At 38.2% G+C, this 24,615-nt stretch overlaps 1 protein-coding gene and 1 long non-coding RNA gene across 3 annotated transcripts; both read right to left on the bottom strand.

The window, feature by feature from the left end:
* Positions 1-707: 707 nt before the first annotated feature.
* On the bottom strand, positions 708-22,384 carry LOC131221233 (autophagy-related protein 8C-like). Of its 2 annotated transcripts, none has more exons than XM_058216428.1 (6): positions 22,227-22,384; positions 21,999-22,052; positions 15,695-15,750; positions 15,552-15,604; positions 1,391-1,509; positions 708-1,053 (listed from the first exon to the last, which is right to left on the bottom strand). In XM_058216428.1, exons 2-6 carry the CDS (start codon positions 22,033-22,035, stop codon positions 923-925), a joined length of 396 nt encoding a protein of 131 aa, XP_058072411.1. In that variant the 5' UTR covers positions 22,036-22,052; positions 22,227-22,384; the 3' UTR covers positions 708-922. The 2 variants fall into 2 exon arrangements, with proteins under 2 accessions (XP_058072411.1, XP_058072412.1); XM_058216429.1 differs by having other exon boundaries at positions 22,233-22,378.
* Positions 17,604-20,963, bottom strand: LOC131221234 (uncharacterized). The gene is made up of 2 exons (XR_009159122.1): positions 20,703-20,963; positions 17,604-20,544 (listed from the first exon to the last, which is right to left on the bottom strand). It is a non-coding gene; the product is annotated as an uncharacterized LOC131221234 (long non-coding RNA).
* Positions 22,385-24,615: the final 2,231 nt, after the last annotated feature.

The raw sequence follows: 24,615 nt of genomic DNA on the forward strand, positions 1-24,615 counted from the left end.
TGGCCTAATTAAACTATTCATCATCTTCTATATCATTCAAATCAAACTACCGGTTTTGACATCAATTCAATTAGGTACTTGGTCTTCAATGTGCACCCTCCATATAAGCCTAAGCCCAATGGGACCATTCATCTGCAATTTTAATTTAACAATATTGTTCATCTTCAATATCAGCAAAGCCCAATTGGCGGACCATTCATTTCTAATTCCAACCAAATCATAAAGATCAGTCCAATCAAGAAGGAATAGGCAGCACCTCAGACAAATAGATTATGGCAATATATACACCATAGTTTGGACGATTCCAATGGTGAGGTGCAACTTCATCTCAAACTGTTCCTAAGCGTGTAGCTAGCTCACCTGATATAGAGATTTGCCTGATTTTTGGACACTTGACCAAAACTTCTCATCCACCTTTATATAATTTATTTTTTTATTATTTTTTTTTAAGTCATTTTTTTACCCACCATTTTATTGGGTAAATGTTCAATCTACAGCAGTGGGACCCACATCAATGATAAGCGACCCAAGTTGTAATGACATCACATCACATGCTCCCAAGTTAGTTGCCAATTGTTGCACATATGGGGCTTAACAAAGCTCTAACAAACAGATGGGCCATTCTTCCAAGCAAAACAGTTGAAGAATAAATAACCCACCCCAGTAAAATAAATAAATATATAAATACACTCTTTAGAACTCAGTACTGCCTTAAACAACATGCTTACCACCACTATAAAGGCTATAAACATTTTGTCCTCATTTTTCTGAAACCAAGTGAAAGCTTCACCATAATTCTTAGTAACAAAAAGCAATCCAGGGTTGTTGGTTCAAATTAGCAAATTAAGAAGACAGGTGTATCGTCCTCTGGCAGTTTAAGAAGAATAAGAGCATGTGAGAATATACACCTTTTCATGTCTTTTTATTTCCAATGCATATTGCATCCAAGGGGGGCTTGCAGACGGTTCCCAAATGTATTCTCGCCACTGTAAGTCATGTACAGAAAACCATCTTCGTCCTTGTTATCCTCATATACTGCAGACATTATGGCAGCTGCAACCACAAGCTCAAGTTGGAGAAAATAAATGAAGAGTTATGCCCACGTGGGACATCTGAACCATACAAGCAATGCAACCATGTGGATGATCTCGCCGAAATATCACAACTCATCACGTGGGCCACATGCATGGAATATTGAACAATTTCAAATTCAACATGCACAGTTTTGCATGTTCGATTGAGTGGCCTGAATGAATTTCAGGACCAGGTCATTTACAAGGTGGAGCCAAAGTGATGCACAACTCAATATCCCACGAATGACAGGTTAGCATGTCAGAAAAAAGTATGGAAATAGAATATATATTAGATATCAGAGTTGGATTTCACAAACCAGTGGGGGGCAAAACATTCTTGACAAATATGAAAATGGCCTTCTCAGAGTTCACCTTGATCCTCTTCCGAACGACATAAACAAACTGCCCAACAGTCAGGTCTGCAGGGACAAGATACCTGCACATCCATTCATTGCAAAGCATGTTAGCAATCTGAAAATACACACAGGAGCAAAATCCATCAGAAATAAATAACAGAAGGGTGCATTTGAATGCACTCCAAAATCTGATTTTCATGGGATTATAGAGAGATTTGATAACCACCACCACCACCACACGCAAACACGTAGAGAAAAAACAACAACGACGACGACGACAACAAAAAGGTGGGAGGGGGAACTCCCTCTTCCCTTCAATGTCACCAACAAACAAATGGACCCTAAAAAGAATCATCCCTCTGGTACCAAACTATTGCCATCTCCCTCCCTCCCTCCCTATAATTCATCACAGCACCACCTAAAAAGGTTTGGTTGATGAGGAGAACCTTATATGTTTGGATAGAGGTGTTTACCAAATGTTGGCCCAAAAGTATGTATAGTGCAAGTGCAACCCAAGCTCAATGATCCAACATGTTTATATGATAGGCCCCAACACGGATGGCCCTTGCAGCAAATATCTCTCAAACTGGAAATTCTAATCCTTCATTTGGTGACCAGAAAGGCAACACATAACATGCAGTTGAAGATTAGGCCCAACCAATGGTCTCAATCAAGGAACCATCCAGATTGAAGACTTGGACCACTTTTGAGAGTGCATGATCTAAAGGAAGGTCAATGGTACTGATGTGCCTAGGATCAAATCAGTGGTCATGTAGTTATTAGATTGGTTAGGATTATAGTCAGGTTTTCTCTTATTTGGCAAAAGGTGTACATAAAGACAACTATTCATGTATTTGTCTACTCTTGAACATTTATTTAAAATAAATTTTTTTAAAAAAATAATAATAATAAATAAATAAATAAACATCTTTCCTCCGATTGGAGCATGTGTAGGTTTCACTCCCTTCCTTCCTCTCTGAAAAGGTCCATATAAAGACAACTACGCCGGTAACCAACTTTTAGGGCCTGTTTATTAACACTGAAATGGGGAACCCAGAAATCACTCTGCCTTGAGTGATGTTTGTTAACACGGAACCTAGAAAGCACTCCGTGATTTTTCTAGAATTTTTCAGCAAAGGAAGTCTGGCTTAACAATGAATACAGAATGCGCTTAGGGCTGAAAGTCGGGCGGGTTGGGTCGAGTTGGTGCTCAACCCTAGCCCAACCCAAGGTTCTTGTACCTCAATCCTAATCCAACCCAACCCAACCTCAGGTTGGGAATTCTCAACCCAAGCCCAACCGAAGCGGGTTCGGTCGGGTGGATACATGCTAATATTTTAATGATTGCATTAGTTTATTATATTTTAATACACATCTCATTTTTTATATCTATGATTTTATTAATTATATATGTAGTTATCTATCGTAAAGGACCTCATTTATTCTAAACAAACAAGCTAAAATATAGGACAACTAATTTAAAAGTCGTGTTGTGTAGCACACAATCTATTTGGGAGAGAGAAATCCAGCATATCTTGTTAGCTTTGAGTCATCGGAAATGATGTGGACCAATGAGACCCGACAGCACCGAATTTCCTATGTCTTCAACACATAGGATCCACACTCGATTATAATTTATAAGAAACTTATATATTGATCGGGTTCGGGTTGGGTTGGGCAACCCAAGACCTCAACCCGAGCCCAACCCAAGTTTTATTGGGATGGTGTTTGTATAGCCCAAGCCCGAGATCGGACTCAATACATCCTGCCCAAGCCCAACCCTATGTCGGGTCGGCCACGAGTTGGCCGGGTTCAACCCGCCCAACTTTGAGCCCTAAATGCGCTCCCGAATTCTTCTTTTAAAAAAATAAATTTGCTTCCAAATTTCCCCTTGCACATGCTACCAAAAAGATTCTCCAGAATAGATTGTGTAAACCCCCACTCCACTAGGACGTAGCTAGTGACGGATAGTCCTGTCAGGGGCTTTGTGGCGCCCACCATGATATGTATTTTTATCTAAGCCGTCCATCCATTTTGAAAGATCATTTTAGGACATGAGCCCAAAAAGGAGGCAAATTGAATGCTCATCAAGACCACGCCACAGGAAACAATGGGGATTAAATGGCCACCCCTGAAAACATCTTGGGGGCCACAGAAGTTTTGGATCAAGCTAATATTTATGCTTTCCCTTTATCCAGGTCTATGTGACCTTATGAATAGATTAGGTGGAAGTGGGCCCTAGGAAGGTTTCAACGATGTGGGTCATTGTCACCACTGTTTCTTGTAGTGTGGTCCACTCGAGCCTTTGATCTGCCTCCTCTTTTGGCTCATGCCCTAAAATGATATTTTAAAATGGATGGACAGCTTAGATGAAACACATATAATGGTGGGCCCATAGAGCCCCTTACAGGACTGTCCGTCTCTAGCTAGTTCCTGATTAGGGTAATACCCAATCCATGCTCGTTACATAGTACTCTTGAATTAAGCAAATATGGAGGTGTGTTTACGTGGCATAGTTCTGTGGACCCCACCGTGATTGTGTTATATCGACACCATCCATCCATCTTGCGAGATCATTTTATGGAATGAGACAAAAAAATGAGGCAGATCTAAAGAGATAATGGACCACACCACAAAAGCAGTGAGGATTGAACACCTGCCATTGAATACTTCCTGCAATCCACAAAAGTATTGGACGATGCTGATATTTGTGTTTTCCCTTCATCCATGTCTATGTGATCTTATGAACAGGTTGGATGACAAATAAACATTATGGTGGGCCCTAGGAAGGTTTCAACAGTGGGCGCCATTTAATGTGGTTGAATCGCATATGCAACCGCATATTTTTTGTTTTATTTATTATTATTATTATTATATTGAAATTTGTAGAAAATAATAATAATAAATAAATATGAAGAAAAAAAATTTAATTGTAAAAAAAAAAAAAAAATTAAGGGTAACTTTCTTAAGTTAATAAATAATTAATTTTACATATTTAAAATATATTTGAGAGAAATAAAATCAATTAAACAATGAATTAAATAACAAGTGCTTGAATCTCGATCTTCCAACTTCCAAGAGAGGGAATGTAGGGGAGAGAGGGAGAGAGAGAGAGATTAAGACCACTTGGAATTACGAAATGTAAGAGAAGAATAGAGTCAAAGAGTTTTGGAGTGAGAATATTGCAAATGGGGGAGGTTTGGAAGCCTTCTTATAGACAAAAAGTTATTTTTTTTAGAAATAATAATAATAATAATAATATAATGTATCAACCGTTGGCCAATATGTGATCGCATATGATGTATGCAATCGCATACATCGCATATGTGCCAGATCGCATATGCGATCTACATATATATGGATATGCGCATATGCGGTCGCACATGACAACAATGGCACCATTGTCTCACTACTTTTTGTGGTGTGGTCCACATAAGTTGTCGGTCTTCTTCATTTTTGGGGTCATGCCCTCAAATGATATTGCAAAATGGATGGACAGTGTGGATATAAAATATGTTAACAAATTTACATTCACATGTGTCTATCCACATAGAATACTTTACATGCATATACCCAAGGTTGGAGTTAATTTGTGAGAGTGGTATTGGTGGGCGTTAAATGACCACTGTTTCCTGTAGTGCAGTCCACCAAAGATTAGTATCTACTTCATTTTCGGGCCCAGGCTAATGCAGGGGCATTTTCACATCAAGCTCGAGTGAATGGCCAATGGGATGTGGGCGCACACTCGGGGTGGGCGGCCTGCGGAACCCATGTTATTTGGGGGCCGTGTGAGGTAAGTGGCTCATGTGAGGTAAGTGGCTCGTGTGAGGCAAAACCCATGTGATTTGGGGCCCATGAAGGGGCGAAACCCATGGATTTGGGGCCTGGGCTATGAGATAAAGGGATTAATTTGTCATGCTCTATCAATACGAGCTTTTAGAGCAAGTGGTTAATTGTCCTACATTAAATTGGTATCAGAGCGAGAGGTCTCATGTTCGAGACTCCTCACCGAGAGTGATTAATGCAGGGGTATGCAGGACAATTAACCACTTGCTCTAAAAGCTCAAACTGATAGACCCATGGACTCATGCTTTATCAAGATTAGCAAAAAATCAACCTGGCACATACCCATTGTTTCAAATCAATACCAGAGCAAATTCTCTTCTCTCATGGATTTCAAAAAAATTGTTTGAAAGCCTGGATTTTGACTTTTGGATTCACATAATTATTTTGTGGTATATTCACAAAGATAATGAATATGAAAAATTAAATATTCTCAAATATTCTACATATGACATACATGTGCAACATAAGTCGATCATCACATTGGACACTTTGTAAGATCGCCTTGGCCCAAAAATAAGGCAAGTCCAAGCTTTTGGTGGCCTACAAAAGTGGGCCCACTAATTTCATGTTTGAAACTAAATCTTATATTTCTTTTTTGGCAAAACATCTACTTTCTATGTCCTATCAGATGTCTCCAAAAATCCATTTCTATCATCCCATATCCTCATTCAAACCTAACCCTCAAACCAGCCTAACATGCTAGAATCCACATGTAAGCCATATACATGAGCTTTATTGCACATTGCGCGTGGGCTAAGCAAAACTATATATATATATATATATATATAGAGAGAGAGAGAGAGAGAGAGAGAGAGAGAGAGAGAGAGAGAGTAATGCTCACACACAACTAGTTGGACCATTCAAATTGGTCCAACTATTTGTAAATTAAATAGAGTAATTAATGCTAATGGAAAATGTTATTTCAAAGATGAATGGAGCTATCACATGAGGTTAATATGAAATCCATCCGGATCATTAGGTGAGTCACCCCATGTTAGAGTTAGGACCCAAAAATCAGCTAGATCTGTTGTTCAAGTGGGCTCCACGATTGGAAAACTATACAGGGAAAAAGCTTAGCCTTCAAACTATGTTCCTTGGTAAGGCCCACTTGCATCACAAATGGGACTGACTATTGGGCCCCAGGCATACATTTTGTCGTGTCATCTAATGGTTGAAGAGGATTTCCCATACTCATAACCAGTGTTCGAGTTGTCGGTATCGCTACAAGTTTCGTTGGCCAGAGATAAAGATATAATATCGTTATCGCCGATAATATCGCCGATAACCCGAAATTCGAAGAAAAATGCGAAAACATGGAGATAACGGTGAAATTTTTTAATGAAACTTCAGGACATGCCTAAATACACATATTTGCATATTTAGAAATTAAAAATTTGTATAAAAAAATGCATTAAATAATAAGTTTTCATTTAATGGGGCTCCATAAAAAAAAATACTCTAATAATAGCCAAAATAAATTTATCTAAGTTTCAAGTTGACCACACCATATGAAACAGTGGTAATAATAATTTCCACCATTAAAATCTTCATAGGGCCCAGTGATATTTATTTGTCATCCAAACTGATCATAAGATCATAGGGACATGGATGAATAAAAAACAGAAATATCAGGTTGATACAAAACTTTTGTGGCCCCAAGAATTTTCAATGGTAAACATTCAATTCACACTGTTTCATGTGGTGTGGTCCACCCAAGCTTTAGATATGCTTCATTTTTTGGCTTGTGCCTTAAAATCATCTAATGAAATGGATGGACTGAGTAGATAAAATATGGAATTACAACGGGCCCACTGAGTTTAACTCAGTATGCAATTCACTTCCATTCTGGCGCAGTTCGGAAGCGGATTGGCTAGTGTAGACGTCATCAAGTTATGTGGGTCTGATCATGAGGTATGTGTTATATCGAAACTGTTCATCCATTTGAAGAGCTTGTCTTAAGTATTTAGACGAAAAATAAGACAGATATAACTATCAAGTGGACCACACTACAAAAACTAGTGGGGGATTGAAAGTTTACCATTGAAACCCTTTTTGGGGTCAGGGAAGTTTTGGATCAATATGAAAATTGTTTTTCATTTAGATATTTGTGTTTTTATAAACAGATTGGATGCAAAAGGAACGTTATGGTGGGCCCTACAAATTGTTTAACTGTGAAAATCACTATCTCCGCTGCTATCTATGGTGTGGTCCATATAATCTTTGGATATGATTCATTTTTTGGTTAATGCTCTAAAATGAACTCTACATACAGATGAATGGTGTAGATATAATAAATACATCACTGTGGGGCCAATGTAACTTTGATCTCCTTTGAACCGTTCGTACAACTCGGAGCTCGAGGAGCGTCAGTGCTCGTCTTCGCACGACACGTACCTACAGCAACAATATAGCTAGTGTGAGGTACAGCAGCCAATCCGCTTATGGTGGATCCCTAATTGTGGACCCATTATAAAGTATGTACCTTACATCTGCACCATCCATCATACATGAAGGCTTATTTTAGTGCGTGACCCAAAAAATGAACCACATTCAACTCTTCAATGGACCACATCACAGGAAACTGTGTGAATTGAACGCATATCATTAAAAACTTCTTGGTGGCCACAAAAATTTGAATCAAGCTGATATTTATTTTAACCCTCCATCCATGCCTTTTTATATTTACAAAAAGGTTTAATGACAACTAAACTTCACTGTGGGGCCTAAGAAGGTTTCAACGGTGAAAGTCATTATTCTCATTGTTTCTTGTGGTGTGGTCCACTAGAGCTGTGGATATGATTTAATTTTGGGATTTACCCCTAAAATAAACTAGAAAAATGAATTGATGGTGTGGATAAATCACATACATTCACGGTGGGCCCAGAAAGTTTACTCAGTACACTGAAGCGCACCATGCGCCAGTTTGCTTCCGTAGTTCTGAAGCATAAAAGAAAAAGAAAAAAAAAAAACAAAACAAAACAAAAAAGGGTTTTCGTCTGCGAAGAGGGGTTTTCGGCGAGGACGGGCGATTTTCGACCGAGGGTTTCAAAGAATCTCCCGAAATCCCTGATTTTTCGCCGAAATCATGTATTTGTGAGTCACACGAGACGAGCGCTGTCGATTGTTGCCGACGAGATTCTTTTCTTCTGAGTTCCGATCAACCATCAACCAGGTATTACCGAAATCAAAGGATTTTTTTTATTCGATTTTTTTCACCTTTTACCTATTTTGTCGGAAAAAATCCAAAATTATTGAAGATAACGCCGATATTTCGCCGATAATCCAGAGAGAAACGAAAAATGGGGGTTTCGGTGTCGCTAGTCTAGCGACACCGATATTATCGGCGATATTATCGACAATGCGAAAACTGCTCATAATGGTAGGCCATGTATAAATCAGGGTGGACATTTCTTTCTCAAATATTTCATTAGTATAGCATCCTTGAATCACAAATTGCCTAATGTTTTCATTCTAACCCTAGGATGAGGTTACACATCTAGTGGTTAGATTGGATCTACATATAAATAAAGGTGGGCCTGTCAAAAATCAATGCTTGGCTTGGGTCTCCCACATGTTCCGTTCCTAGCAGTGCTCCGTAGAGATTACATTCCCCAAGAGAAGCTTTTATGTTCAACTGGTTGGATGAAAAGCTATGGCCCATCATTTGATAACTTACAAAGTACGAAGTGCATGTGAAATCCAACCCTTTCAACAAGTTGGCCCTACCATTTGGATTTTTGTTTAAATGCTCAGTAATATCTACGCATCAAGTGGTCCACACCATTTAAAATAGCATTCAAACATTAATAGATAAAAGAGCATGTTTGACCCACTAAATCAGTGACTATTACAAATTTCAAAAGGTGATGCTCATGATGAACAATCCATTAGACAAGTCTGATGTCATATACACATAAAATTTTGGGTGTTGTGACTAGTTGGAACTTAGCTTCTAGTCAACCCTCCTGTACTTGAAACCTTCTCGTAAAGTTTTTATGACCTCATTTATATTATCAACATCGGTACCTGTTGGTGCTGGTTGGTCCTCTCGTATACTCCACCATGATTCATGTGGACCCAGATTTCCTACTAAAGGAGTTCCTAGGCCAGGAATCTAGGTGGGGCCACTGTGATGTTTGTGAGAAATCCACCCGTCCATCCATTTTGCAAGCTCATTTTAAGACATGCAACCAAAAATGAGCGGGATCCAAGACCCAAGTGGGCCACACAAGAGGAAACAATGGACATTACCATTGAAACATTTGCATGGCCATAAAAAAATAAAAATAAATAAATAAAAATTTATCCGGCTAAGATTTTTGTTTTCAATACCAATGGGAATGACCTTATAAACGGTTTGGATGTCATATACAAATCATGGTGGATCCCAAGAAGCTTTCAACCGTAGGCATTTCTTTCCCCAATTTTCCCTCTTGTGTGGCCCCCTTAGTCTTGGATCCAGCTTATTTTTTGTGGCATTTCCTAAAATGAGCTCCCAAAATGGATGGACGGAGTGGATTTCTCACAAACATCACAGTGGGTCCCACCTAGATTCACAGCGCAGGCACTTTCCGAAATGTGTTTTATCTGCACCATCCATCCAACAGAATGTAATCTCTAATGGAACTTAAAAGCTCCATTTGGGGGAATGTAATCTCAAACGTAACACCGTCAAGAACAGAACATATGGGAGACCCAAGCCGAGCATTGATTTTTGACAGGCCCGCCTTGGTTTATATGTAGATCAAATCTGGTGATTAGATGTGTAACCTCATTCTAGGGCTAGAATAAAAACATTAGGTTGATTTGTGATTCAAGTACGCCACACTAATGGAACAGTTGAGAAAGAAATGTCCACCCTTGATTTGTACATGGCCCACCATTATGAGTATGGGAAATCCTCTTCAACCATTAGATGACATGACAAAACCTATGCTTGGGAGCCCGCTTGAACAACAGATGCAGCCGATTTTTGGGTCCTAACTCTAACATGGGGTAACTTACCTGATGATCCGGATTGATTTCGTAGTAACCTCATGGAAGGGCCCACCCAAGCCAACAACTCCATTCATCTTTGAAATAACTTTTTAAGTGTTGGGGCCCATCTCATGGTTGGATTAGGATGAAACTGTGGATGTCCTAGGCACTAGTTAGAAGATTAGGATCATCCAATCAAAGTAATTTTTTGAGAGGGATGAGAAATCAAGGGCATGACACAGATAATGGATGGTCTAGATCAATGATCAGACCATTTGTAGTATGATCATTACGGACCGTCCATTTCCCTAGGCATTGAATAGATGGTTAGGATCATCTGGCAAAAGTGATCTTTGAGAAGGACGAGTAATGAGGATGGGACCGACATGATGGCTAGTCTAGACCAATGATTGAATCGTTTGTAATGTGGTAAATATGAACTATTCATTTCGTTGTCCATTGAATCATCAATGGACCATCCATTTGTAGTGTGATAAATATGGACAAAGATATTTTTTATAGTCAATGATCAAAATGATTGTATGATCAACATGGACTATTAATTTCCCTAACCATCTAATGGACAGTTAGCATCATCCAACAAAAGAAATTATAGTGATGAGCAATCAAGGGTGGGACTAATGATGGATGCTCTGGGGAATCACAATCACCTATTATAATGCCCGAGCATTGCAATACCTAACAATCACCTATTACAATACTCGAGTATTGCTATTGAAATATCTATGCCATCCAAATGCCCCAATCAAATGGAGATGGAATAATAATTGTTGGAAATGTACACCATCCGCAAGAAAGGGGCCGCAACACTAGGCAGGTTCCACATGGCTCAATTGGGTGCCCCACACTATCTGGACTCATAAAGGGACAGGTGGGCCAATTGGTCCACACAGCCTTAGGAGGGGCCCAAGAGACCCCATTGATGCTCCAATTTTTACATGGGGTTGACTATGACCTCATTATGATAATTTGGGAATGATTTTGAAGGTCTTTGCTTGATTTGTTTCTTCGAACAGCACTGAAAGTACTTTCACAAGAACTTTTTAGTTCTTTTCCTTCTGTTTTTTTAATTGGCAGACAAGAACTTTTTAAGTGCTTGGATCAAACCCTTTTTTTTTCCTTTCATAATTTATTTGTATCAAACAATCCAATGACATTATTCTACAAACCTAGCAGTGCAACCCAATAGTGACACAAACTAAAACACATCCAAAGAAACTTCGAAAAGTAAACAAGAGGCCATATCTTGCATTTATGAACACATTGAATGACAGAAGCATTTTGGAAATTTTTGTGCTTTTATTGGTCAGGGATCTTTAAAATTACTCTGACACAGCCACTCAACCTAAGCTCCAAATTGTGCATCAAATTGTCAACCCCATCCTTTTTTTTTCTTTCGTTTCTTTTTTCTTTTTTTTAGTAAAGATTTGCCTGAAAGATATCCATAGGGGAGTTGCAAGTCTTCAATCAGCCAGCCAAGTAGGGATACGGACAAAGATAATGAGTTGGGGGTAGGGATAGAGAGAAGGGCTTGCGACCACCATTCTCAAGAGTGTGTATGACAAATGAATGGAAGGGTGAATAGAGAAGCTAACTTAAGGCAACAACAATGACAATGCACGCTTTTGTACTATTATTTAGCGTTGTGACTTTGATTGCTTCTACTGTAAATGTGCAAAGGGTAAAAACATATTCCTAAAATCTAGGAAAAAAACATAAAACTCATTGATTGTAATCAACCTACATAATAGTCTATTACATTGTGCTTGTGGGTGTTTTATGCTATCACTGTAAGTCCCCAGCCCGGATAAAGGAGGGTTACGTCAAGTTGGTAGCCGCCATCAAACTCATTGATTTAGGACAATTAACCACTTGCTCTAAAAGCTCAAACTGTTAGAGCATAGCGAATCAATCCCTTTATCTCATAGCCCGGGCCCCACGTCTCATAGGTTAGGACCTCGGCCGAACCCCCCTCGTCGGTCCCAAATCACATGGGTACCGCCTCACACGAGCCACCCGCCTCACATGGGCCACCCACCCCGAGTGTGCCCCTGCGTCCCACAAGCAATCCCACTCGAGCCCGGTGTGAAAATGCCCTAGCATTACTTATGCTATAACTTTCATCACGAATCTGAACAGAATGGGATTCATGTAGCCAACCCCAATTAATTGGGATATAAGGCTTAGATGAGGAGGAAAGAAAGCATAAATAAGGTAGGTATTTCTGAAAGACTTTCCAGCACGTGAACAAGATAAGCACGTTGATTCATGGCGGCACGCATGATTCATGAACATCTAACAACCTACTTTAAGTTGTAGATGGATCAAAAGGGAATAAATATTTATAGAAGGTAATAATTCAAATTCTCAATAACTAAATAGTAGTTGACAAGCATCCTTAGCATCATCTAAGCCTTATACCAACTATTCAAATCGGGCTACATGATCCCGCTCCACCATTCCACTTTATCAAGGGCCATAACTTGGTTAGACGATAGATCATCAAATCTTTTCTTAACACCTCTGCCCACATCCTTTTGAGCCTTCAACTTGCACCCCTCCTAACTAGTGCAGTTAACAAGCATACATTGACAAGCCCAAGCACCTTACAACTAAATAAAGGTTCACAAGCATACATTCTTATCAACCCAAGAACCTTGAATTAGGCCCCGTTTGTTAAATCTAAAGTCTAAAGACCGAATCTGAAATCTGAAGCCTGAATCTGAAATCTAAAGCCTGAATCTGAAATCTGAAGTAAAAGAACTTGTTTGATAATTATGGCTGAAGTCTAAAAATTAAGTACTGAATCTGAAACAAACCGTTTGTTAACAAACATCTTAAATGTGTGAAATATGTTAATTTGACACATTTGCCCCTATCTCTCGTTTGGAAATGTTTTACATTATAAAGAAATTATTTTTTATTAAATGAAAATAAAATCATTATATTTAATTCAAATAAACTAAAATACTTAATAAAAAACTAAAATATCATCATAAGGCCCTCAATTCTTCTTAGCGGGAAGATTGTCACTATGTGTTGTATAGGATTGAACACCAGTAGCAACAAAACCTTCAAATAAGGCCCACCTTATATTTATATGCTATCCAAACCATGTATAAGGTCATTACCAATTGGATGAAGTGAAAACATATTGATTCAAGACTTCCGTGGCCTATTTAAGTTTATTTTCCATCCAATATGTTCATAAGGTCACAAATACCTCTATGAAGAGGGAAAAAAAAAATCATACTGATCTAAAACTTCTGTGACCCCAAAAAGGGTTTCAATGGTAGACGTTCAATCCTCGGCTGCTTTTTGCAGCTTATTTTTCATCTCAAGCTTTAATACGAGCTCGCCAAATGGATGGATGGTTTGGATATAACACATACCTCATGATGGGACCCACAAAACTTGCTGACGTCAATACAGCAACTATATAGCTGGTGTGAGGTACACCAACCAATCCGCATACTACTTGGACGCGGATTAGCTACTGACAGGTTGAACAGCGAGATTCGCTACCAAAGTGACGTCATCAAGTTCCATGGGCCCACTATGATGTATGTGCTTTATCTACAACGTCCATCTGTGTGGAGATTTAATTTTAGAGCATGAGTTAAAGAATGAGGGATCTAAATATGTAGTTGACCCCAACACAAAAAACAGTGGCGAGATTGATGCCTACCGTTGAAACCTTCCTAAGGCTCACTGTGATTTTTATTTGAAATCCAACTTGTTCACAAGTTAACACAGACATGAAAGAAGGGAAAAAACAAATATCAGCTTGATCTGAACAAAAACTTTTGTGGCCTATTTAAGTTTTTAATAGTGGGCGTCACTCTCCCCACTGTTTTCTGTGGTGAGGTCCACTGGAGCTTTGGATTTGACTCATTCTTTGGATCTTTACCTAAAATTATATTTCCAAATGGATGGACGGCGTGGATACAAAACATACATTATGATAGGCCCCACATTACTTGGTAACATAACTTGAGTAGCGAGTCTCGCTACTCAACTTGTCAGTATCCAATCCGCGTCCACGGAAACAAATTGGCTACACCCCTACCACCAGCCAATGGCTGATGGTCGGTGTTATGTGGGCCCACCATGATGTATATGTTTCATCCATGCCGTCCATCTATGTTTTTAGATCATTTTATGATATGAGACCAAAAATGAAGTATATCCCAATCTCAAGTGGACAGGAAAACAGTGTTGAATGAACGTCGACCATTAAAAACCTTTTGGGGGCCATAAAAGTTTTGGATCAAGCTGATCTTTGTTTTTTCCATTCATCTAGGTCTATATGACCTAATCAACAAATTGGATGTCAAATAAACAGTACATTGGGCCTTAGGAGAATTTTAATGGTGGATATCCAAACACTACTGTTTTCCTGTGGTATGGTCCACCTGAGATTTATATTCCTCTCATTTTTGGTATCAAGCCCTAAAATGATCTTTAAAAATGGATGAATGTGGATGAAACACATACATCATGGTGGAGCATAAAGAAGTTTCACAGGTTAAAAGTTGATTTTGTATGGCGTAAACAATTTAAAGAAAAAATATTGCCGTAGTAACTTGAAAAGGGGTAATTTCAGAAGCAAAAATTTTTGTTTAATGAAAAAATCATTGAGCGCATTCCGCATTCACCATTAAGCCAGACTCCTATCATGGAAAGAATTCAGTGAAAAACCACTTAGCGCTTTCCTTCTTCCGCGTTAACAATGCATTAACAAACACCACTAAACACGGAACATTTTCCCAATTCCGCATTAAGTGCAAAAATTCAGCATTAACAAACAGGCCCTTAGATAGAGGTTCACAAGCATTTACTAGCATAAAAAGGCTGTAAAAATGATGACTAACAACACCCATCATTATGGACAACCTTAATTGTGTCCAAAGGTAAAGGCAAACATCATGGAAGCAGCTATCATATACTTCAAAGGAGAAAAGAAAAATGTATGAAGAAGGGCTGTTTCCTCCAAATTTCAAGAAAACAAAATAACAAACATGAATCATTTTGAGAAGTTTTACAAGTAAAAGAACATGTTCCTAAATCTTCATTAACAAAAAAAAAAAAATAATAATAATAATAATAATAATAATAATTTAAAAAGAAAGGAAGGAAGAAAAGAAAAAACAGGTGAAAATAAATAATACATAATCTATTAAAAGTAAAAAAGAAGTACGCACAATAAATATTTAAATGTAACAAAAATAAATGGGAAATGTTGCAGAAAAAGTATGGAGTATGGGAAGCAACTTACTTCTTCTTATCAATGTCTGGTATGTCGGACTTTTCAGCCTTCTCCACAATCACCTACATGTTGTTCAGAGTTAGATAAGAGATCACTTCGGATGCACATACAATACCTAACACAGAATTGAATAAAAAGCAAACAGCTCTTACTGGTATTCTGTCAGGATACTTCTCTCTTATACGAGCTGCTTCCGCCTGCCTCCTTTCTGTCATATAGAAAATGCAAACTTCAGAACAGAGCCGCCATCTCAGCAGCAATATTAGTTTTCGTGGCACATGTACTTATTAGGATAAAACATTCAGTTTGTCAGATGAGGAAGTAACAAAACTATGAAAAGGTTCAATTCAATTATTAAATTTAAGGCCAGAAATAATGTTCAAATGGAAATAAACGCCAAAACTTGCCAATAATGGGAAAAAGATAAAATGCCAAAACAGGTTTGGCATTCTTTCTATCCATCAGAATAGGATAGCATGCATCTCGGGTCCTCTAGGATGCAGACCCTTATGGGTTGTTTGGATGCATGAAAACTCCATGTACAACACGGATGTCCATATCCAAGGGAGTTTTCTTGCATTTGGCTGCATCATCGTTAGGCATGGACTTCAACTTGGACAAGCCTGTCCATAAATTTGAACGCTGTGCTGTCCAAGGGCTTCAAAGATGCATCAGTATTGATTACACTCCATTTACTTTCCATGAAATAATTTTTAGACACCAAACAGCATTGTCAGCATCATCGTCTAAACCTCATCCCAATTAAACCACAAAATCATCAGTAGAAACACAAGCCTGTTACATGCAATCCACAGGGCATTTCTCCAAACAGCATATGGGGGGCGGACATTTCATCCCAATGGCATTCCAAATAAAATCAGTTTTTAGAAACCAAAGCTCCTAGAAAATAATGCGGCCACTGAACATAAAACAATTAGAGAGAAAAAATTTTAAAATACTCACGGGGCATTTTTCCATTACATAGGAAAATGACACAGCAGAAATTGGAACAACTCTTTAGTAGGGTCAGAAATTCTTATCCAATTCCTTAACGATTTCTTTCATGGTGATAGAGGGACAAGAAGGTAAAAATATGGAAAAAGAAACACTTTCTTCTACAATTTCCACCCTCAAAAAGGCACCAACATATAAGACACTCTGAGGTGTACACCTCACATATATTAAGCCTCAAGGTCCACACCTCAAGGGATTATGGTATAGACTTGCCTCAAGGCGAGCCTCAAGGTATAAGCCTCTCATGCTTTTAGAACATCGGTGCTACCATATCAATGACACACAACTCAAATACATGGAAATCCAAGAAAGAGGGACTGATAAACTGTAAGATGCAGCTTCTTTTCTTCTTTACACTGGTGATGCAGCAAAATTAGAACAGAAGTACATGAGTTATCCAAGAAGTATGTAGCATGAAGCTTGAAATCGAAGCTAATGCTTTCAAACACACCTCGGAGAGTATAAAAATTATGAAATAAAAATAAAAAACTTAAAAATTATGAAATAAAAATAAAAAACTTCAGCTTAGCTTCAACACACAACTCAGAGAGTCGGTAAAAAAAAAAAAACTAAAAAAAAAGAAAGAAACACTTCAGTTCACTACCTCCTTTGCTTGTAAAACAAATGGAAGCAGCATGATGTTTTTTAACATTTAGTAGTGAAACAATACACATCTAAAATTGAACTATGCAAATGCTCAACACATTATTTTTCTTCAATTGATAAATTACCAAACCAAAAGAATTGAGAGCACACAAGTTCTTCGAGAACTATGTAGCATGAAGCTTGAAATCCAAGCTAATACTTTCAAACACACCTCAAAGTGCGTGTGTGCGTGTGTAAAGCCCTCCACTGTAAGTTACATTATCTCAGCTTGGAAAATATATGGAAGCAGCAATATGTTTTCTAGCAACAAGTACCTTATCAGCATTCATTGTGAGAAAATGAACATCCAAAATTTATCTAGCCAAATGCTAACACATTATTTTTCTTAAATATATGAAGTAAACTTTGCTAGTTCAATCCTTCAAAAAAAAAAAAAAAAAAAAATGCTAGTTCAAGAAGTTTCTTCAATTTATAAAGCTCACACCAAATAGCTGGGACAAGCTATGTTGGTGACGATCATGATATCCTGAGAACTTTGTTAGTTCAAGAAAAGATAGGCCTTTTCATCTAACTAAAACCACATCAAATTAAAGACAAGTAACACCAACTCCTAGCCTCCGTCTCTCCACAACCCTACCATCTCAAGCAGTTCAGTAACTCCACAGTTCACCTTCCTGCTAATAATTCCCATTCAAGTACACCCAAATGATGACTATAGACATGGAAGTCTATTGGTTGGTTTGGCAAAACTCCAAATGTACTCCTCTAAATGTTATTAAAATTCTACAATTCACAATTTGAATCTCAAGATTAAAACGAATCTCATGGGAGACCATTTGAACCTTACGTTTGATTTCCATTCGGTGTATCCATGTTGCATCTTATTGATGAATGGCCTGTTTGGATTTGTTATAACTGAAAAGAGGAAAATTGATTTCCTTGAAAATAATATTTCTAGGAATATTGATGAAAATAAAACGCTTTCTAACTTTTGTATTCCCATGTATTTTTCTATAGAGATTGTTCTTATTTTCCATATTTGGTGTCTGACGGCCAACAAATTTTCCATTAAAAAAAAATTATGACCTGATAGTTGGTATTCCTATCAATAAATATCCGCAATCCATGGCCCATCTTTGTCATCATACCACATGCCAATTTGGTTAGTATAAACTGCTGATGGGCGCATACATAGGTTAAAACCATCAAACAGTGGGCCCCATGAGGAAATGCACATAGGTAAGATCAATTAACTGTGCACCCCACATACTTAAGATCATCCAATGATGTGCTCCACATGGAAATGCCCATGGTTATGATCTACTAATAGTGGGCCCTGCATAGTTAAGATCCTCTAACAATGAATCCAGCAATTAATAACATGTTTATAATTGATTAAAGATGGCTTCACATAGTTAAGATCATCTAATGATGGGCACCATGTGCAATGCACACAGTTAGGATCAACTAACAATGGGCACCATGTGGAGATGCACGTGTTTAGGATTAAGTAACAATGGGCCCCAAATGGCAAGATCATCTAACGATGGGATCCATGTGGAAATAAACATGGTTAGGATCAAATAATGGTGGGCCCAAGTGGAAATGCATGTGTGTGATAACTAATGATGGGCCCTACATGGTTAACATTGATGAGGTCACATGGAAATGCACATGGTTGGGACTAACAAATGAAGGGCCGCATGTGGAAAAACACTGAAATTTCAGTAATGATAGGAACACACATGGCTAAGACCATCTTAACAATGGAACCCACATGGAAATACAAGTGGTTAGATCAGCAAATGATGGGCCACATATGGTTAAGATCAAGTAACAAATCAGCTCCATGTTGAAATAATAGTTAGGATTAACTGACGATGGGCCCAACATGGTTAAGAACATCTAAAGATGGGCCAAACATGGAAATACTAGGGAGGATTGGCTAAAGATGTGACCCGAAATAGAAACCTTAATTTCACGTTTGACCCAACCAACCAAAAATAAAGTGTGTCTGTGTGTTGCCCAGTCCTTCAATTCCCGAAATAGAAACCTTGATTTCATAAAATTCCCAATTCCTCTAATCTTTAAAAACAGAACCCTATATTTCTATTTTTTCACAAATTCCCTCAATTCTAGACCATAATGTTGCAATTCCCCTAAATCCTACCTCTTACCAATTTCCCCAACTCTCCCAAATTTCCCAACAGAGAATCATGTTTTTGCAGAAATCCTTAAATTTCCCAAACACTACAAAATTCAAAATTTCAATATTCCCAAATATTGTAACCTAAATTTCTCAATTCCCCCAAAATCCTCAATTTGTCCTTTCTCTTTTGTATAGCACAAACAGAAATTTAAATTGTTAAAAAGTCCAATGTAGACTATGTAGTGCTTAAAACACACCAATAAAAGGAAAAAAATCAGGAAGAAGAATTATTAGTTTATAAAAAATCTAAGAAATTTCGAGGAGCTATTTTTCATAAATCAAAGCTTTGATATGAACGAAATGAGGAAAATGTGCTCCAAGGGAGTTTACAAGACATCTTTCCACCCTTGGTGTGAACATACCAAATATATCATCCCATAAAAAGGTACTTCACAACATTATGCAAGTGGCAGCCAAGCACAACTAGGCATCAAGCACTATGTGCACACCTAAAAGTAGTGCCTTGCCTAGGACCACTTGGGGCCTAAGCAAGGGTAGGTGCAACTTTGACTATAGTGGGAACACCAAGATATCCAGAGCCAATCAGTTGATACAGTTGGATAAACCATGGCCCTTACAATTGAATATTGTTTCCCTTGTTCTTTCATAAGCTATTTGGGACCTTTAAAGACCAAGTAGTATCTCGCACATTGGCATTAAGCACTTGAAAGGGAACTTACGAGTTTATATTTTCTTTTAAAACACTTAACTAAACCATAAAAGAAAGAAATATCAAGATCACCAACACATTGACATATTGATTTTCTTTTGGGAATTTTGATGAATGAATAAACATTGAGATTCTTCTCCACCAACATGGAATCGGATGATATCTAAAACTAAATTATCTTCATAACTCAAACCCAACTTGATTCTTTAGTACTTCCATCCATAGCCATCATGAGCTTTCCAACCTAAATAATTAGACAAAAGAGATTTCTAGTCTAAAATATTAGACCATATCCATGGGCATACAACAAAGCCCTTCATAAATTCCTCCCAAGAAATAACAAGGTGAACAAATTATTTAATTAACAGATGTATCCAGTGAGTTCAACTAGAAAAAAAAAAAAAAATACAACTTAACTAAATTGTAACCCCACAAAAAGTGAAACTACAATTAGCAAAAAGAACATACATAACAAAAGGCATGAAGATGATCCCTAACTGAACCTCCTCAAGCCAATTTCATGATAAAAGAAAATAAAGCTAATAAAAACTCATGCCCATATACTCTTGTAAAGTTCGGTGTCATGAGAAGATATAGATCTAATGAGGAGAACCACTATAACAGTTCATGCTTTAAACACAACCATGTACTCTAACTGAACCTCCTCAAGCCAATTTCATGATAAAAGAAAATAAAGCTAATAAAAACTATTGCATGCCCATATACTCTTGTAAAGTTTGGTGTCATGAGAAGATATAGATCTAATGAGGAGAACCACTATAACAGTTCATGCTTTAAACACAACCATGTACTCTGTGGACCTTCACCTTAAATGGATCCAATCCTAGGAGATCAAAACCATTCTTCCTGTGGGATCATAATACAGATGGACAATGGTAATATAAAAAATAAAAAAATAAAAAAATAAAAAATAAAAAAAATGAAAGAAAACACAACATTTTGGACAAACCTCACATCCAATTAATGGACTTTTGCAGATTTGATATGAATCATGCCCCTTGTAATTTAAGTGAGGGTGCAAAGGGTAGTCTGACAAGTAGGTTCTTTGCACCATGAACCAGCCACAACGGGGCAAACAGAATGGTGTAGTTTGGTCGTCATCTGTTTGCCCATGTATGGTAGATGCATGCCAATTATTTGAGGTTGTCACGTGACTTCCCTTCTTTCTTTGTACTTATGGCAATCTGAGAACACAAATCAGGCCCATGCAATGCAACTAAGCAAAAGCTGAAATTTTATGGATACTAGCAAAACAATTACAAATTTGCCATGTCCATAACTTGATAAAACCTAATATTCTCATCTGAAAACCATTACAAAAGATAGATTCCAATTAATAAAGGCTAAGTGATAAATAAATAAATAAAAACTAAAAGTATTGAAGAAAACTAACATGAGCCCATTAAGCCAATTTCGTTTTCTGAGGGAAAGAAAAAAACTGCACTCAAATCGGTCACACGGCACAGCAGTCCATGATCAAGACAGTTCATCAGACAGACCACTCCTTAGATGGATCAAAGTCCTCGAATTTCATGTTTTGAGGGCCCTACCATTCATATTATCAGAGCTGCCAATATTCTTTTCAACGATCCAATTGTAGACTGATGATCAGATGGCTCAGATTATCTGAATGCTGAAACTTTCTTTACAGGTCTGCTATAGAGGAAGTTTCGACATTCGTATGGAAAAACAGAGCAAAACAGGATGATTGGTCCTGTCGTGAATTGTTGAGCCAGGTGTGCAATTCAAGCGCAGAGCACGACAGATAAGGAAATCAGGGCACTCCAGTCATCTCCAATTTCCCATGGAAATAAGCAAAATAAATACCCTTAATACCACAAAAATCCAAACTAGGACATCTCAAAAACCAAATCGCAAGTAGGAATATTATATTTAAAAATAAAATTTAGAAAAATAAATAAATAAATAAACGAACCCAGAGGATGTTCGAGCTTGAAGGAGCTTTTGGCCATATCGATATTTCCGCTATCTGAGATTCTCAAACATCGAAACAAAATCAACCACCAACAAAAATAAGAGTATTATCAGAGAGAGAGAGAGAGAGAGAGAGAGAGAGAGAGAGAGAGAGGGGAGGGCTCACTCGAACCGACAGCAAAGAGAGAGAGAGAGAGAGAGAGAGAGAGAGAGAGAGGGGAGGGCTCACTCGAACCGACAGCAAAGATGGGAATTTCAGAACGATCCAAAGTCTAGAAAGATAGAATTGAGGAATTGGGAAGACTTGTAGACTTCTGTTTTATAAGGGTTTCTGGGATAACAAGAAACCCCAACTAAAGCGTGGTTGCCTGCTATACAAGGAACGAAAACGCCTGCACGAGTGAATCTCGTATGGATGCGGGGCCCGTTACGATAACGCCTGTGACGGAAGCGGATTGGCTGGTGTACCTAACACCAGCTATATAGCTGCTGTATTGTCATTACCAAGTTCCGTGGGTCTGATCACGAGGTATATGTTATATCCAAACCGTCCATCCATTTGGCCAGCTCTTCTTAAGGCTTGTGACAAAAAATAAGATAGATCTAATTATCAAGTGGACCACATTGCAAAAAGCTGTGGGGGAGTAAACATCTACCATTGAAATCCTTTTTGGGGTCACAAAAGTTTTGGATCAATATGGAATTTGCTTTTTCTCCCCGTTCGGGTCTTTGTGACCTTGTGAAGAGATTGGATGGAAAATAACATTACGGTGGGTCCTACAAATTTTTTAACGGTGAAAATCATTATCTCCGCTACTATTTATGGTGGGGTCCATATAATCTTTGGATATGATCGTTTTTTGGATAATGCTTTAGATATGAACGTTTTTTGGATAATGATGTAAAATGATCTCTAAAAATAAATGAACAATATAAATATAATAAATACATCACTATGGGGACCATAAAACTTTGACCTCCTTTGAACCGTTCATACAACTCAGAGCTCGAGGAGTGTAAGTGCTCGTCTTCCCTCGACACGTATTACAGCAGCTATAGCTATATAGCTGGTGTGTGGTACACTAGCTTGCGGAAGCGAATTGGCTGGTGTACCACACACCAGCTATATAGCTGCTATAGATATGTATCATGCAAGGACGAGCACTAATGCTCCCCGAGCTCTAAGTTGTACGAACGATTCAAAGGAGATCAAAGTTACATGAGCCCCACAGTGATGTATTTATTATATCTACACCGTTCATCTATTTTTAGAGATCATTTTAGAGCATTATCCAAAAAATGAATCATATCCAAAGATCACCTGGATCACACCACAAATAGCAGCGGAGATAATGATTTCCATCGTTAAACAATTTATAGGGCCCACAATAGCGTTTATTTTCCATCTAATCTATTCATAAGGTCATAAAGACTTGAATGAAGAGGAAAAACAAATTTCATATTGATCCAAAACTTCCGTGACCCCAAAAAGGGTTTCAATGGTAGACGTTCAATACCCCACTGCTTTTTGCAATGCGGTCCACTTGATAGTTAGATCAGTCTTATTTTTCGTCTCAAGCCTTAAGACTATCTCACCAAATGGATGGATGGTTTGGATATAATACATATCTCATGATCAGACTCACAAAATTTGTTGACATCAATGCTGCAGCTATATAGCTGGTGTGAGGTACACCAGCTAATCCACTTCCTAACAAGAGATACCGTATGCGGGGCGTGGATTGGATACTGACAGGTTGAGTAGGGAGCCTGCTACTGAAGTGACGTCACCAAGTTCTATTGGCAGATCATGATGTATGTTTTGTATCCACGCCGTTCATCCATTTGGAGAGATGATATTAGGATAAGATCCAAAGAATGAGTCACATCTAAAGTTCCAGTGGACCCTACCACCAAAAACAGTGGGGAAGTGACATCACCATTAAAAACTTCTAAAGGCTACAAAAGTTTTCGATGGAGAGATGATAGTAGGACAAGATCCAAAGAATGAGTCACATCTAAAGTTCCAGTGGACCCCCACCACAAAAAACAGTCCGGAAGCTACAAAAGTTTTCAATCCAGCTGATATTTGTGTTTTCCCTTACTTAATGTCTTTTTTCAACTTTTGAAAAGGTTGGATTTTGAAAAAACATCATGGTGGGCCTTAAGAAGGTTTCAACGGTGGACATCAATCTTTCCAGTGTTTTCTATGGTGGGGTCCACTAAAACTTTGGATCTGCCTCATTCTTTGGGTCATGCTTTAAAATAATATCTCCAAATAAATGTACGTTGTGGATACAACACATACATCATGGTAGAGTCCACGTGACTTGGTGACGTCACTTCAGTAGCGGGTCTCATTACTCTAACCGTCGGTATCTAATCCGCGACCCGTATGCGGGGCTATGTGGGGTCCATGGAGATGTAGATATCAAATCCACTTTGCCCATCTGCCTCAAAAGACCATAGTAGAACAGAAATCCAAAAATCAAGCAGTTTCTCAGGTGGGGCACACCAAAAAAATAGTAGAAATGTTCCACCGTGAAACCTTCCGGCAGCACAACGTTTATATACCATCCAAACTGTTCATGGGTTCTTACCCCCACACATATTGGCAC

This window comes from Magnolia sinica, chromosome 12, assembly GCF_029962835.1.
Source record: "Magnolia sinica isolate HGM2019 chromosome 12, MsV1, whole genome shotgun sequence".
NCBI classification, from domain to species: domain Eukaryota; kingdom Viridiplantae; phylum Streptophyta; class Magnoliopsida; order Magnoliales; family Magnoliaceae; genus Magnolia; species Magnolia sinica.

Coding starts and splice junctions, on each gene's coding strand:
- LOC131221233 (XM_058216428.1), bottom strand. CDS start 22,035: ATGGCCAAAAGCTCCTTCAAGCTCGAACATCCTCTGG. Junction 15,751..21,998: donor CAAGCTCGAACATCCTCTGG/GTTCGTTTATTT, acceptor TCTATATGACAG/AAAGGAGGCAGGCGGAAGCA. Junction 1,054..1,390: donor GAATGTTTTGCCCCCCACTG/GTTTGTGAAATC, acceptor TTGTGGTTGCAG/CTGCCATAATGTCTGCAGTA.